At 39.2% G+C, this 17,159-nt stretch overlaps 1 protein-coding gene across 1 annotated transcript; it reads right to left on the bottom strand.

Annotated features, from left to right (window-relative positions):
* Positions 1 to 14,263: 14,263 nt before the first annotated feature.
* Positions 14,264 to 15,853, bottom strand: LOC107099847 (ladderlectin-like). The gene is made up of 5 exons (XM_015398120.1): positions 15,701 to 15,853; positions 15,116 to 15,225; positions 14,889 to 15,023; positions 14,702 to 14,813; positions 14,264 to 14,545 (listed from the first exon to the last, which is right to left on the bottom strand). The coding sequence occupies exons 1-5, from the start codon at positions 15,759 to 15,761 to the stop codon at positions 14,475 to 14,477; spliced, it is 489 nt and encodes a 162-aa protein (XP_015253606.1). The 5' UTR covers positions 15,762 to 15,853; the 3' UTR covers positions 14,264 to 14,474.
* Between the last annotated feature and the right edge of the window lie 1,306 nt (positions 15,854 to 17,159).

The raw sequence follows: 17,159 nt of genomic DNA, 5'->3' as shown, positions 1-17,159 counted from the left end.
TGGAAGCTCAAATTCAGCCATCTCCCTCTCCCAGCACAGACCCCAGTGAATCTGCCTCCCGCCTGAACTGTATTTACATGCTTGTGCCCTTAATAAACTCTTTGGACTTTTTCCCAGTGTCTCCGTGTGTGTTCTGCATCTTGGGCTTACTCTCTGTGAAACCCCATCATGACAAGAACTAGAAATTGTGCTTTTGTTTGAAGCTAGCTTATATTGGGAAAATAGTCAGAAATTGGAAAAAAAAAAATAAAGAAAAACAAAAAAAACCCCACCAAAAAACAAAAAAAAAGAAAGCAAATGATTTTGGAAGTGCTCCATCTGGTGTGGCTGGGGACAGATTCGGGTTTCTTTTTAACTTTATCAAATAACCATTTTAGGTTTCACAAAATTTTACAAGGTCTATTTTAGTTCCATTACGAACATCAACAAAACTGTGCCCTCTTACAAAATTTCACTGTCTGCTTAAGCCTATTTTACTAATATGATAAGATATTTTATGCATAAAAAAGACCTTACAAAATATTTTATTATAAACACCGATCATGTACAACTTCAAAGAAACTTAAATAAAAAAAACAAGAAAAACTATTGAAAATATCACAGATTATATTGTTAACTTTAGTTATGCTCTCGCCACTATAGGTGGTCACATGTTCACATGAAGCTACATTATCTGTGGAGTTTGTTGAAGCAATTTGCCCAAACGGGTCAATGCCCAGAATGTAGGAATGTACATCTACCGGTTAATCAAGAGCTTTGCTTTTCGGCTCAGCTCTCTCTTTACCATAACAGACCGTTACAGGGCCCGCTTCACAGCAGATGCCGCTCCAATCCGCCTATCGATCTCTGCTCCATCTTCCCCTCCTTTGTGAACAAGACCCCAAGATACTTAAACTCCTCCACTAAGGGCAGTACATCCTCCCCAACCCGGAGAAGGCACTCTACCCTTTTCCAGCTCAAGACCATGGTCTCGGATTTGGAGGCACTGATCCTCATCCCGGCCACTTCACACTCGGCTGCGAGCCGCTCCAGTGAGAGCTGTAGATCACGCCCTGATGAAACAAACAGAACCACATCATCTGCGAATAACAGAGATGCAATCCTAAGGCCACCAAGGCAGATCCCCTCAACACCTTGGCTGCACCTAGAAATTCTGTCAATAAAAGTTATGAACAGAATCAGTGACAAAGGGCAACCTTGGCAGAGTCCAACCCTCACCACAAACAAGTTCGACTTACTCCTGGCAATGTGGACCAGGCTCTGACACTGGTCAGACAGAGACCTAACAGCCCCTATTAAAGGGCCCGTTACTCCATACTCCCGGAGCACCCCCCACAGGACCCCCCTCCAGGGACTAGGTCGAATGCTTTCTCCAGATCTACAAAACAAATGTAGACTGGTTGGGCAAACTCCCATGCACCCTCCAGAATCCTGCTGAGGGTATAGAGCTGATCCAGTGTTCCACGGCCAGGACGAAAACCACACTGCTCCTCCTCAATCCGAGATTTGGCTATCCGAAGGACCCTCCTTTCCAGGACCCCTGTAGTTGGAACACAACCTGCAGGGGAACTGCCCCTGATGTCCACGCAATGTTGCAGAGCCGTGTTAACCAACACACCACCCCTGGAGCCTTGCCACCGAGGAGCTTTTTAACAACTTCGGTGACTTCAGCAACAAAGATGGGAGGACCCAAGCCGGAGCCCTCAGGCTCTGCCTCCTCAATGGAAGACGTGTTGGCGGGATTAGGGAGTTCTTCGAAGTACTCCGCCCACCGACATACGACGTCCCGAGTCGAGGTCAGCAGCACCATCCCCCACTATAAATAGTGTTGGTACTGCACTGTTTCCCCCTCCTAAGATGCCAGATGGTTGACCAGAATCGCTTCGAAAACATTCGGAATTCTTTCTCCATGGCCTCTCCGAACTCTTCCCAAGCTGGAGTTTTTTCCTCATCAACCAGCTGGGCCACCTGCTGCTTTGACTGCCGGTACATATCAGCTGCTTCAGGAGTCCCACAGGTCAATAAAGGGGGAAAGGACTCCTTTTTCAGCTTGATAGCTTCCCTCACTGCTGGTGTCCACCAGCGTGTTCGAGGGTTGCCACCATGACATGCACCGACAACCTTGCAGCCACAGCTCCGACTAGCCACTTCAACAATAGAGGCATGGAACATGGTCCACTCAGACTCAATGTCCCCCACCTCCCTCAGAACATGTTCAAAGCTCTGCCAGAGATGGGAGTTAAAACTCCTACTCAAGGGGGGACTCTGCCAGACATTCCCAGCAAACCCTCACAATACGTTTGGGCCTACCAGGTCTGATTAGCGTCCTCCCCCACCATCAGAGCCAACTCACCACCAGGTAGTGGTCGGTGGAGAGCTCTGCCCCTTTCTTCACCCGAGTGTCCAAGACATGCGGCCGCAGGTAAGATGAAACAACAACAAAGTCGATCATTGAAGTATGGCCTAGGGTGTCCTGGTAACAAGAGCACATATGGATACCATTATGCTTGAACATGGTGTTCGTTATGGACAATCCATGATGAGCACAGAAGTCCAACAACAGATCACCAATCAAGTTCAGGTCAGGTGGGTCATTCCTTTAGACCATGCCTCACCAGGTCTTTCTGTCATTGCCCACATGAGTGTTGAGCGTTGAAAACTAGATAATTATCTTGTCATTTTGAGAAAACATTTCATTGTTTAACTGTTATAACAAGATAATTATGTCATTATCTCAAGAAGTCAAAAGGAAAAAAAGTCAAGTACGGCCGCTCTCTGCTTCTGTAGATCCCTGAGATTGCAGGAAATAAAACCTAGGATCTCCAGTCTAAAACTAGGTATGAAAGCTTGTTAAATGATGACACTCGAGCTGCCAGGAGATACTATTGCAGAGCTGAACATAAAAGGGTTTCGACAAACTACTGGTTTTACTCCAAACATTGAAGGAATCTTGGCCCTGTTACCAGAAAACTGTAAGAGACACTTTTCAAATTAAATTGTGTCAAACAGTCACAGTCTGTCTGTTTTATTGAAAACCATTGATTTTGTTCTAAATGTTCCACATAGAAGCTGCATAGAGACATCATCTGCTGCATTTTGCAGTTGTTTACATTTTTTTGTCAACAAAGTCACCTGTCTTAGGACCCAAATCATACCCTCTCTGCTCACCCCTTCAGTCTTGGTACTTTTTCTCCTGTTTTCCACAGCTTTCAACCTGTGACTTTGCTGTCTTTGCAGGAGGTGGTTAGTCATTTAAGGCCAACATGTTCTCCAAATGGTAGACTTAGACAGATTTGTATTTGTCATTTTGTTTACACAGGTGTAAAACAAAAACAAATTTCATTTGGAACAGCTATACCACCTTGTGTGTGTATATGTTTCTGGCAATAGGAAGTGTAGTCTTTATTATTGTGATTATCAGTCTGTCTTATTTTGTAATTCCTGAAAATCTAAAACATGTAGTCATCCAACCTTTTAATTAAGAAATCCAACTTGGATCACTCTGTTTTGGAAAACTATAGGCCTGTTTCTAAACTATGATTCCTTTTAAAAATGCTTGAGAAGGTAATCTATAATCAACTACTGGTCTATTTGAAAGAACAAAAATATTTTAGAGTTTTTACAGTCTGGTTGCAAGTATTTTTACAGCACAGAGTAAGCTCTTAAAGGTTTTAATTTTATATTTAGCAATTGACTCTGTGTTGTCCTTGTGCTGTCACATTTATCAGCTGCTTTTGACACAGTTGAACTCTTATGTTCTCACTTAGAACAATGGAAGGGCATTGGACATACAGTACAGCTCAACTGGTTTAAATCGCATTTGACCAAACATTCTTTCTCTGTCTGTCTTGATGGTCACATGTCATCCGCTGCTTCATTATGGTGTGGTGTCCCACAGGGGCCAGTTTTGGGCACTCTCTTCTCTTCATGCTGTAACTCCTCCCTATTGGCTCTATTTTTAGAAAATATGGGATTTCCATGCTATATAGACAAATGTATATGTCACAGAAGAAAAGTGACTCCACTTATCTTCAGTGTCTGCTTTTATGCTTGGAAGACTTGAAGGCCTGGATGTCCCTAAATGATCTCAATGTAGAAAAAAAAACAGGTGGAGGTTTTTGGTAGTTCAAGTGAAGGCTTCCTGACTGATATTGGATCTTTGGCCCAATATGTCAAGACTTAATATTACAAATTATGGGTTAAAACAGGTACTAGTCTGAAGTTTGAATCTAACAATAGAGCTGTGTAAAATGAAGCTCCTTTTACTTGAGGCAGCTCGCAAAGGTTAGACCTTCATGTCAGCATTTTGAAACAGTCGCCCATGCCTTTGTAACCACTTGGCTGGATTACTGTAATGCACTTTACAAGGGTATCATTCATTCATGTATTTCTTAGCTTCAGAGGGTGCAGAATGTTACTGCACGTCTTTCAACAGGTACATGTAAATTTGACCATATATCCCCTATTTTAGCCTCATTAGATTGGCTGCTATTACGTTTTAGGATTGGTTTCAAAATCATTGTATTTGCTTTTCACCTCTTAAAACCGGCCAGGTCACTGGCGACCCAGTGGACCTTAAGGGGGGGTAATATTTCAGAATGCATAAAATTCCACTGGTAAAATTTTTACCAGCAGGCGGAGCCATTGGAGCCTCAGGCTGACACCAAAAGTTCCATAGCCCACAGCTCTGAAACTGTTACAGCTAGAGGTCTGAAATATTTTGTATTTGTATTTGTGAATGACATGATGTAGAACAAATACAATGAAACCTGCTTTTTCTCAAGAATGTCGTTATTACCGCTGTTCAAAAAAGACCTATCATTTTGAGAATTAAAAAACAGCTTTGAGTTATGTTTGAACTCTCGCATGTTGGTCTGTGTTCTACTCACCCAATATATAAGAATATTAGGAAACTAGAGGGTGTTTCAAATAATGTATTGCACATGTAATCTGGGCTTACAGTTCCTAAGTTATTTGCTTTATCATTTGGGTATGCAAAATACTTCTTAACATCCACCCAAAATGAGGATGATGTTAAGAGGTTAAAGCTCCTAATGGTCTTTCCCCACCATACCTGTCTGAGCTGCTTCATTCCTACACACCCTCTTGCTCCTTTATATCAGCTGACCAGTTATTAAGGGTGTTGGCCTTGAAGACGAGGAGCACCCACTGACAGGCCTTGGAGATGAGTAGCGCCCACTTAGAGGCCATGGAAGGAAACCTGCACAGAGCGGTTTCACAGCATGATCCATCAGGGGGCTCAGGAGTCTCTGCGCGGGGGTCTCTGGATGACAGAGAGCGTGCTCTGGCATCTCTGGAGAGGGATCACTAAGAGGATCTGACTGAGAAGGAAAAAAAAAGTCCTAAGGGGTTTGACTGTGGGGCTACAACACTGAGAGGAGCTGACTGATGAGAAGGGAGGACTTGCCTGCTAAAGGGCTATGGCTCTTGGAGTGGCCTGCTAAAGGGCTCTGGCTTAGGGGATGGCCCGCTAAAGGGCTCTGGCTGGTACACATATCAATAGCCTCCTGATGTACAATCTCAAAACCACTAGATGCCACCATTAGCAACTTTGTGTGATATGTAATAATTACTGAATAACGGGGATTTCCTAAATATTTACACTTTTCATATAAGTAAAAGTACAGATACCTACGTTAAAAGACTTTGGGAAAAATAAAAGTACAGTGAACGTCTTAACTTAAGTAAAAATGAAAAGGTTCTACATTGTGCTGAAGTACAAAAGTAAAATTAGGTTTTTATCCATAAAAATACAAAACAAATTTGAAGAGTTCAATTATGACAATACCTAGAAATAGAATTAGAAATAGAAATACCTCAATGAATAAGATTTTTTTTTCTCTCCTTTGCTCGCTGTGGAATGAGCTAATGGAGAGAAAGAAGGCAATATTGACAGAGAGCATGAGCAGCTGAATACTCTAAGAGCTCTGGAACACAATGCACTCAGGTTTAGAATAACATTAACTAAAAAAAATAATAATTGAAATCCTTCCTAACATGTAAATGTCAACTTTAACAATGGGGGAGGATCAGAAAACTCTTACATCTCAGAATCGGCTCCATCAGCTGCAATGTGCTAGCCTGACGTAGTCCGACTCAATTCTAATCAGAATATGAGTCTGATACTGCTCCATAGAGCTGTGATTATGGGGCGTGTTTTGAACGAACCAGGAAAAAAATGCCTCTGCACTCAATTGGATAGACCTACAACCAATAAGAGCAACGGAGTGCGTGACGTATCTTAANACCATTAGCAACTTTGTGTGATATGTAATAATTACTGAATAACGGGGATTTCCTAAATATTTACACTTTTCATATAAGTAAAAGTACAGATACCTGTGTTAAACGACTTTGGGAAAAATAAAAGTACAGTGAACGTCGTGACTTAAGTAAAAATGAAAAGGTTCTACATTATGCTGAAGTACAAAAGTTAAATTAGGTTTTTGTCCATAAAAATACAAAACAAATTTGAAGAGCTCAATTATAACAATACCTAGAAATACAATTAGAAATAGAAATACCTCAATGAATAGGATTTTTTTTTCTCTCTCCTTTGCTTGCTGTGGAATGAGCTAATGGAGAGAAAGAAGGCAATATTGACAGAGAGCATGAGCAGCTGAATACTCTAAGAGCTCAGGAACACAATGCACTCAGGTTTAGAATGACATTAACTTAAAAAAAATAATTTAAATCCTTCTTAACATGTAAATGTCAACTTTAACAATGGGGGAGGATCAGAAAAGTCTTACATCTCAGAATCGGCTCCATCAGCTTCAATGTGCTCCTTGCATTTTACTTTTTTTGTTTTATTTTGCAAATATTATGTCATTAATGAATGCAAATGTTATAAAAGCTTTATAAAAGTTGTCTAAGTCATCTTTTGATCAACATGTATAGAAGTAACAAACCCGTTTTATGAAAGTAATATACAGTACACATTTCTGTTTAAATGCACTTAGTCAATATAAAAAGTACTGAGTTACTTTAGACCAAGGTATCAGAATCGAACAGAGGTAAAAAGCTGCACCACTGGGTTTTCCCCTGAAGTGTCCACTCTCTTTAGTAACACAAAACTTTTTAAATGCAATAAAAACATGCAATTTAATAGCACATATGCATAAAGAAACATCTTTACTTTTGAATAAAGTCGAAAAACCCTTGAAGTAATACTAGCTAATCACTGAGATCATTCAGCATTAATGTTATTAGATGTCAACCTGACACATCTTTTTCCTCTAAAAACCAAACTTCAGACCAGTCATGTTTATAATATCTCAGAAGTTGACATATGTTTCGTGACATATGAAGGTGCCTTTCTTAATTCTAATTATTAAGATTTTAGTGTAAAGTTTATTGTATGGAACTATTGAATGTTTAATTATAATGGTTGATCTTAATACTTGAAGGAAGCATATATTTGTGTCAAATGGCAATAATATTTAAAGCTGTTTGCCTTTTATTTAATTTGTCTTGGTTTAGACAGCAGGGGGTGGTAGATTTAGCTTTCTTGGCACCAGGGGTTACTTTTTTGTCCATGTATAGGAGAGAGGTGTAGAGGCATTCTGATGAGCAGGTTACAATTAAAAAGATTTATCAAACTGTTTAGAGTTTGTTTAGCTCTTAGTTTTGCTTAAACCTGAGATGCTGTTTTTGGTTTAGTTTGGATCATGAAATCAGTTGGTTTTATTGTACTTCTGGGTAAAATAATTATGTTGTTTAAAATGATAGTTCAATCTATAAAAACTCACACGAAGAGAAAAGACAATAAGGAGAAATTTATTGATACAATGACTTCGTCTTTGGTGCTGAGACCTCAGCAGGAAACATAGTACTTAATTTTGATAGATATCCATGAACAGTAGCAAAGAATAGGGCTGTTTTCCCCCCAGGCCTGAAACTGGTGGTGGAGTGGAGATAGATGAAGTTGGTCAGTCTGTAGACTGTAGGTCAGCGAGACGGTCTGCTGAGCTTTATGGGGAGATCCAGTGGACAGCGTGAGCTGATAGTAGAGCTTCACTCAGGGACCTGGAAGATGGAAGTCCAGTTGGATAACACAAGTAGAGAGAACCTGTCAATGATTAGCAAGCATGAAGCGACAGTGGAGAGGAAAAACTCCCCGTTGGGAAGAAACCTCTGGCAGAACCAGGCTCAACATGGCGGTCTTCTGCCAGACCTGTTAAGATGAGACAGGGAACGCAGTAAGAGTCCAGGAGCAATGACACTCTGATGAAGCTCTAGCTATGAAGGTGGAGGAGGAGGGGCTGGGGGTTGGTTCAATTAGTATAATCTGAATGAAGTCACACAGTGCAACCACTGCCTGCACACAGGAGCAGACGAGTTGCGGATTGGAGGCCTCTTAAGATGAACTTTGGATGCCGATTGGCTTCGTGAAGGTGTGGTTCAAAGCTGATTGGCTGTGTCACAGGTGGATGTAAGAGCAATCTGTTTCTTCAGTTGAACTTCCGCCTAGGCCCCACTATATTTTATTTTATTTGATTAGAGTTGTTTTAATAGGAATCTATGATTTCCTTAATTTCCAAAATTTGGAATGTACTGGAGATTTTGGTTTTCAGCAACTGAAAATGTTTGTCTGTAAATAAAATTTTTGGCTTACTGAAATATTTGTGTTAAATGCTTAAAATTATCAAATACTGGACAGATGTGGACATTAAAGACAGATGAATGAGTGTGTTTTCATTGGGATGTATTTAAAAATGATTATTTGTTTTTTGACTTGCTAGGTTTTCAAGCACTTGATGCCACTGCTGATGGATTCAGTTGCTGCAGATATATTCTTCAAAATAAATCAATAAGATTTGAACCAATGTCTACTTTCTTATCAATCCTGTTATGTCGGATCAGCATTCTTGTTGCTATAAGAACCTGAAACATGTAGAATTAAAACCACAGTTTAGAGCCCACAAGCTCATAACATGTGCAGTTGTTATTTGTTATAGATTTTAAAAAGGCTTTTACTGACTTCAGTTTGCTACTTTTATTTTAAAGAAGGAGATCTGAATAGAATTCACATTTTCTATACCACAATCAAGCAAAATTCTGTTTCTGGATCATCTTCCTCCACCTTTTTAGGTGTTAAATATCAGAACTTTATCATGATAACGAAAGAAATTTTGGACTGATATATGCTGAACTAGATAGCCTTAGCACTAATGGTTGTGATGACAGAACAACTACAGAGATGATGAAAGCGGTGACAAAGACTTTTTGGGGGAAAGATCCATAATTGAAGAAGAAGGGCACTTGAAGTCTTATTCACAATGACAAAAATCAATTTTAGTCTTAGTCATATTTAGTCATTGCCTTCCCGATTTAGTCTAAATGACAAAAATCCATTTTAGTCTTAGCCAAATTTTAGTCATTTTTGTCAACATTGTAAATACAACTTCTCCACACACTGCTTCTCTTTTTAACATGTATATTACACTGTGCACAATAAAACTTCTCCACACACTGCTTCTCTTTTTAACATATATCACACTGTACCCATTGAACTTTTTGTTGGCTTGTCTCATCATATCCACAAAGTCTTCATCCTTAATGGTCCTTGCAGGAAAGCCAGAACACCCAATCCACTTTGTCTTTGAGATCTCCAGGGCTCTCTGCTCTTTGGTGTCAGGTTTATACGGTGGGGATTCTCCCAACAACTGGCATGCTGCGTCCAGGGGGAGTCAGGACAACAGGTCAACATGGAGATTTCATCATCATCCCAACAATCAGAGATTGGGTCCCAAGCCCCAATAACAACAAGCCCACTAAACGTAAGGGTGGCTGACTTACAACTGCAGATTATAACCAACCTGGGCACCCTAGTACGACAACACTGCCAAGGCTGAGTGACAGAGTACCCTCTGAAAGTCTTCCAGAAGATGTAAATGCAGCACTACTTAATATTCCTATTAAAGACATAACTGAGACCAAAGAGCTGATCTATGCCACAGCTACAGTGATCCTAGAGATGCTTGGCTATAAGATAAATCCCACAGGCCACAAAGAACGTTACCCACCATGGAGGATAAGGCTGGAGGCCAAGATCAAGGCAACACGAAGAGAAGTTAGTCAGCTCTCAGATGTACAGAAATGTTTAGGGAAGAGGTTACCTAAGCACAACAAGCTGTCGATTCCTGAGGCTTTAGAAACTCACCGCCCTGGCCACCCACCTAAAGAGATACAAGGGAGAAGCAGAAGCCAGGAGAATAAACCAGATATTCCGTAAAAATTCAAAAAATATTCACTGCACTTGGTTTTCAAGATTTCAAGATGTTTCGCCACCTCTCCAGGAAGCTTTCTCAATTCAAATAAACCAGATATTCTTCACCAACCCATCTAAAGTGTACTCACAGTGGCAGGGTAATAATAAAAGATCAGATTCACCCAGGGCTGAGACTGAACAGTACTGGAGGAACATATGGGAGAAGGAGGCATCCCACAACACCAATGCTCAGTGGCTAGTGGATCTAGAACAGATCACAGCAATCTCCCAGAACAAGAACCAGTAACCATTACAACGGCAGACGTCCGAGAAAAAGAGGCAGGTTTGAAGAACTGGACTACACCAGGCCTTGACATGATCCACACCTACTGGCTGAAAAAACGAACCGCACTTCATGCACGCCTGGCAACACAAATGAACCAACTGCTGATGGATGGGACCCACCCAGAATGGTTAACCCAAGAACGGACAATTCTGATCATGAAGGATCCCCAGAAAGGAACAATCCCATCCAACTACCGGCCAATAACTTTCCTCTGTACCACATGGAAGCTCCTGTCAGGCATTATAGCGGCTCAATACAGGCACTCTTTCCAGAAGGGAATAGGCAGTAACACCAGAGGAGCCAAGCACCAGCTACTGGTGGATAGAGCAATCACTCGAGACTGTAAGGCCAGGCAGACAAATCTGTGCATTGCCTGGTTTGACTATAAGAAAGCCTATGACTCAATGCCACATACATGGATACTGGAATGCTTGGAAATGTACAAGATCAACAGGACAGTAATAGCCTTCATCAAGAACTAAATTAAGCTGTGGAAAACAAGTCTGGAAGCCAACGGAAAGCCAATTGTACAAGTCACCATCAAGTGCGGCATATACCAAGGCAATGCACTATCCCCACTGCTGTTCTGCATAGGCCTGAATCCCAATTTCAAAGCAGAACAATCATCAGTCGCCTCCTCTACATGGATGACATCAAGCTGTATGCCAGGAGTGAGCGAGACATCGACTCACTGATCCACACTACCAAGATCTACAGCAATGACATTAGAATGTCATTCGGACTGGACAAGTGCGGTCTCATGGTCTCAAAGAGAGGGAAGATGATCAAAACCGAGGGAGTTGAACTACCAGAGGGCCACATTACAGATGTTCAGGACAGCTACAAATACCTTGGGGTGCCACAGGGTAACAAAAACCACGAGGAGACAGTAAGAAAGACCGCCACATCCAAATATCTACAAAGAGTAAGCCAGGTCCTAAAAGGTGGCTGAATGGAAAAAACAAGATCCAAGCCATCAACACATATGCCCTATCAGTCATCAGATACCCCGCTGGTATAATAAACTGGCCAAAGGAGGAGATAGAGGCTACTGACATCAAGACGAGAAAGCTCCTCACAATGCATGGAGGGTTTCACCCCAAATCCAGGAACCTGAGACTGTATACCAAGTGTAGCGAGGGACGCAGAGGGCTAGTGAGTGTAAAGACCACTTTCCAGGATGAAACAACTAAGATCCTGGAGTACATCAGAAAGATGGCTCCCAAAGGCAAATGGCTTGGCGAATACCTCAAGCAGGAGAAAACCAAAAGTGAGGACAAGAAAGATGAAGGAGAACCATCATTGAGGTAAGGTAGTTGAGAATGACTGATTTAATTGAAGGATTTTGCGAGTTCTCAAGAATGAAAATAATAGAGAAAATTATTTCATGCAAAGCAAAATGTGTTTGTTTATGTTTTTCATATATGGGAAATCTTATCCACTTTACTAAAGTAAGGTACATTTTAACAATGAATATTATTTCTTTTTCAGTTTTGAGTTATTTGAAATACTAATGTGAATTTATCATTTTATTTAATGGGTGTGTAAACTTTCAAGCACAGCTGTACATGTCTGTCAGTTGAAAACCATGTGGGAAAATGTCAAAATGGACACCTAAAATATGTAAACATTTTGTTTTGTTATTTTTTACTAACCTTAGGGTAGGCCAATTGTCATGAATCGGGGACAGATGGACCCAGTATTCAGGAGAGACAGTCAGTAGGAAAGTTCAATGATAATGAGCCAAAAACCCAGAGGACTCCGCAGGGGTGGAACAGTGGACGATCAGGAGACGAGACAAACACTAAAACCCTCTTTCCACTGGCAGCTAGGATCCAGGACATGAACCAAATAAAAACTGAACAGAAAGACTGACAAAAAGACAAGCAATGATCCGGCACTGAATGCTCAGGCTGAACTGAATATAAACTAGAGGAAACAGGTGAGGGGAATAAATTATAACTGAGGCAGGGAAGGAAGAGGGCAGGTGAGAGGAATTACTAATTAAGGGAGAGCAAACAGGCCAGATCATGACACCAATAAGCACTGAGGATTTGAGTCTGAGTCTGTTAAACCTGTTGTGAAATTGGCCCCTGGTCAAGAGTGTCTGCCTTTTGTTTTTTAGGGTCAGAGTACATAGAAAATATGAACAACTGCAACCTTAAGGAAGATTTTTAAGCTAAGAGCATTCTGAAATACCTCAAATGTGCGCTATTTAAGATAAGTTAAGATTCACCCAATTTGTTCTGTTATCTTTTCCAAAGAATCATTCTCTCTGAGTGACCTTTCAGCTCAGGCAAACCCAGGACTCATGTTAATAAGAATAATGGCACTTATTACACTCTTCGGAGAGCATTGTCGTGGGGATTTTTGCTTTTTTCTTGGGTGTATGAGCATATTTAACTGGTTCATTGTAGAGTAACAGAGCCTGTCTGTTTCCTCAACAGTGTGAAAAAGCTAACAAAAGCCAAATCAACCCTTTAAAGGGCACATTATATATTTTGCACTTGTGTAGAGTGAGGAGACACCTGCAGGTTGTCGCCCATGCTTCAAGTCAACAAATAACAACCGAGTATGAGTCTTTTCCAAGGTCAATCCCTCTTTGCTTCTACAAACAGAAATTAGTACAAAGGCATTACAGTCTTTAAGGGAAATAAATAGATATTCAGTATGAAAGGATAAAAGGTATTAGAAAATGAGTAAATATGAGATATTATGATATACATTTGTTCCAACAGTCATACATAGCACACTATTTTGTGATCCCGCATTATAAAAGATATTAACAATAATTTTATTAAATTTAAAACTGTTTGGTAAGATGAAGGTTATTCAGGAGACTTAAGTTAGTGACAGGGAGCATGCCTATAAAAGGTCTTTTACTGTTTTGAGTAATGGTATTTGTCTGCTTTGCAGCACCTTCCAGATGCGAGTAAAAAGATTACTTTGTTTATGGACGGCAACATCCTTTAGGGTAGCTTGGCTGACCTGAAGTTTCCTAAACTTGATTCTCTCAACAGTTTTGACACTCACATTTCTGTTTTTTTTCCCTTTTTTTTTGCAGTTTGTGCACCAGGGTGTTATGCATAAAAACAAAGTTATGGAAAGTGACACTATGTCAAATGCCTGTGGTTTGAACAGTAACACCAAGTTTATTTAAGCTGAGATCAGAAAACAGAGTTAAAAAATGAATTATTCTTTTATCTGGTTTTATGGAGATTTGAAATGCTGATTAAGATAAACTCAAATGAAGTATTTTCTGATTTTATCAAGTTTGATCTCATTTGAATTGAATGATGACAAAGCTGACCACAAGTTCGACTTGGTTTAAGCATGACATGGTGTGTAGCATTTCCTTTTTTGTTTTAGTTTTTAAACATGATAGAAAAAAATAAGTCATAGTTCAGCTTTTCAGAATAAAGCTTATCTTTCACTATCCATCAATTTTCCGTCATGTTTATTTCAAATGGAGTTGTGAGGGGTGCTGGCATCTATCTCCAGCTGAGAGGCTGGGTACACCCTTGACATGTCGCTAGTCCATCGCAGGGTGACACAAAGTCAAACAGGACAAAACAACCTTTCACACAAACTCACACCTAAGGGGAATTCAGAGAAGCCAATTACAGTCATGTTTTTGGACTGTACCTGGAAAGTACCTGGAGAGAGCCAATGTTTCAATGTATAAACAAAAAACAACCATTTTTCATCTTCTTGCTGGAGCGTTTTATTTTCTACAGAATAAAGCAGCGGTTAAAGCAGACTTCCACAACAAATTCAGGTTATTTAATTAGGAAGAAGTCCAAAGAATTAATGGTAAATCAGTAAGTGTTGCAAGTCTTTTGTTTTCATAAGTTGTTTAACAGCGATAGAGTAAAGGATAGAATTAAAGACTGTTCAGTAGCCTTTCCTGGCACAGACAGATGGTTTAGGGAAGAAGCACTCAAAGTCATCCCAGCACTTCCGATCTGCATTAAAAAAAAGGAGAATTGTAACTTTTATTCAAAAGGATTAAGTTGATGATACAACCCTTTAACTAAATAATATTAAATGTCATAAACAACAACATACTTATGGACGCAAATCCAAATAACACATTTTAATCAAGTTAAACATAATCTTACATCCATAGTTGATTTGAAGGCAACGCTGCACTCCATGTGTGTTATTAGGCTCTCCAGAACACCAGTTGGTAAAGAGGAAATGAGTACCGTCACTCCAAAACCACTGATTCGCCTGTAAAATCAAAAAGAATTTTATAGGAGGGTGAGTAAAATATAGAAGAATAAACTGTTGTGTTAAATAAAATACCTCTTGTGCATCAGTGCCTCCAATCCAGGTCTCTTTATACTCATGGCTAGAAGTCATGATCAGCCTCTGGATCTCATGGTACTCCTCAATGTCATGAACCGATGCCAGGTTTCCCCTCATGGACACACAATTTCTCTACACATGGCATTTAAAAAAGAAGTGACATATTTCTGTAACATCTACTTAGAAAAAGTGAATAATCTGCTGAATTAAAGGTATTTTGTAACCTCAGCTTTGGCCCAACTCATGGGCCTTGGAATGTAGCGGAAGCAGCGGCCGTTGAGCGGAGTCCAACCACGAGAACACCGGGCAGACCTTTTCACCAGATCACTCTTTGCTGAGAACCAGCAGTTACCGTAATATGAGGACTTCTGTTAGATTCTTAATTAAGTTATTTACAAATTATTTGCATATTAAGGAAAGGCTGAAATATGCCTTTTCCAAGTACATATCATACATACAAACTTTCAAGAAAGCATACCGGTAAATTAATATTATTTCCGAGCATGTTTAATGTATCAAGATGAAGAAAATGAGCAATAATAATTATGTTAATACGCTGACCTGTTTTATAATCATCCAGTTGTGCTTCTGGAAGAAACGTATAGTTTAAACAGTAATTGGAAAAAGTGCTGCTGTTAATTACAATAATTTTCATAATCTTTCTAAATTAATGAATACAATTTCAATTCATTGATAATTTGCCATATTTTATGAGAATGCCAAGTTAAAATGTGGCTCTTGTAAACAAATATGTAATTTAATTTAATTAGCAATGGTCATTAAAAATATAAATTTCGTACAAAACTCACCGAGGGCATTAGTCAGCGCAATCATAGCAAACATAAATGCTGAAAAATACAAGATCTTCATCCTGCAGGTTTTAGATGATGATAGCTTGAAAAAAGAACTTGTTATGGGGAAGGGAGGAAAGTCAGAATGTATGTTAGAAGTAAGTTCTGTTCTTCCTCTTTATATTAGTTCTGATGTCTCAGCTTACTACTTATGAAAAATTACTAAGAAGGTGTGACTGTCAAACAAAAAATGTTTTCAATCTGTTTATATATGTTGATATAAGAGGTTTTATTTTTGTTTTTTATTTTTTATTTATTTATTTATTTATTTATNAGTTGCAATTGGTTGAGTTTCTTTTTCTTTGCAGTTTATTGAAAGGACAAAGATGGGGTTGTTTCTTTGACCCTTGAGTGGAATCACTATTTCAGAGACTTCCTCCTTTAAAGTGAAACCTTCAGCATAAATAGGAACAGGTCGAGCTGAAACTGCAGATCTGAGAAATTCCAAAGCTAAAAATAATTAGACGACGTGAGGAAAACGTTGGAAAACGCCCACAGAGGTATAAAACAGGCACTGCTTCCTCAAACTGAGAACAGATGTGAACTCGAGATACTGGCAGTGATTAGATTCTAAAGATGTTTCATTCTATACAGTATGTTCAATCATACATTGTAAATATCATTTAAACAGGGAGGTGTAATGTACTGAAAGAACAGTATTACGGTATAAATTTAATTTCCACAGCTAGGCTTCAGGAAATATTTCCACCCATCACAGAACAACACTTTGGCTTTATTATAGTGTAAAAAAAACATTGAAATATCAGTAATGGATTTAATTTCACATGTGCAGACCGATTAAATGCTAATCAATCTTAGCATTTATAAATGTAACCTTAAAGACCAACAAAGAGAAACGTTACAAATTACCAGCTATGTATAGAAATAATCTAAGTAACGTTGGATACAAGCAGGGATGACTTAGGTTAACATCTATAAACAATTAAAGAAACTGTTGTGAAATCGTTATTTCAACAATTGTAAACAGTTGAAGTATAGCATTATAGTAATATTCCTCATAATAAAGACTTCAAAGCTGTTACTACAAAAGCATGAGCCTAGCCTAACAGCTATGTATAAAAAATAATATAATTGATTGTAAACAGTAGGAGCAAATGTAAATTTAATATATTAATACACAACTTTTATAGAAATACACCATGGATCTGTTATTTGTATTGATGATTTTTAGGAATACATAATGAAAGTTTCTGTTTACAAACAACAAAAAGTTAAATATACATATTTTACATCACTCTATTAAACTGTTTATATCTAAAACTTTTACAACAGTGTACATGTTGAGAAACTAAGTATGGCTTCTTAAATTAACTGTAACTTCTATAGTTCCGTTTATGGTTTAAATTTGAGGCTGTGTTTTGTCGGAGCATTTTCTTAGAGGATAACCAACTATTAA

This window comes from Cyprinodon variegatus, unplaced genomic scaffold (assembly GCF_000732505.1).
Source record: "Cyprinodon variegatus isolate N-32 unplaced genomic scaffold, C_variegatus-1.0 Scaffold912, whole genome shotgun sequence".
Taxonomy (NCBI): domain Eukaryota; kingdom Metazoa; phylum Chordata; class Actinopteri; order Cyprinodontiformes; family Cyprinodontidae; genus Cyprinodon; species Cyprinodon variegatus.
This window is presented reverse-complemented; position numbering and strand designations above follow the sequence as displayed.

Excerpts from the sequence above, each read along its gene's own strand:
- LOC107099847 (XM_015398120.1), bottom strand. The coding sequence starts at position 15,761 with ATGAAGATCTTGTATTTTTCAGCATTTATGTTTGCTATGATTGCGCTG. Across the intron at positions 15,226-15,700 it reads TGCGCTGACTAATGCCCTCG|CAAAGAGTGATCTGGTGAAA; the intron begins GTGAGTTTTGTA and ends GCTGGTTCTCAG. Across the intron at positions 15,024-15,115 it reads TGAGTTGGGCCAAAGCTGAG|AGAAATTGTGTGTCCATGAG; the intron begins GTTACAAAATAC and ends TGCCATGTGTAG.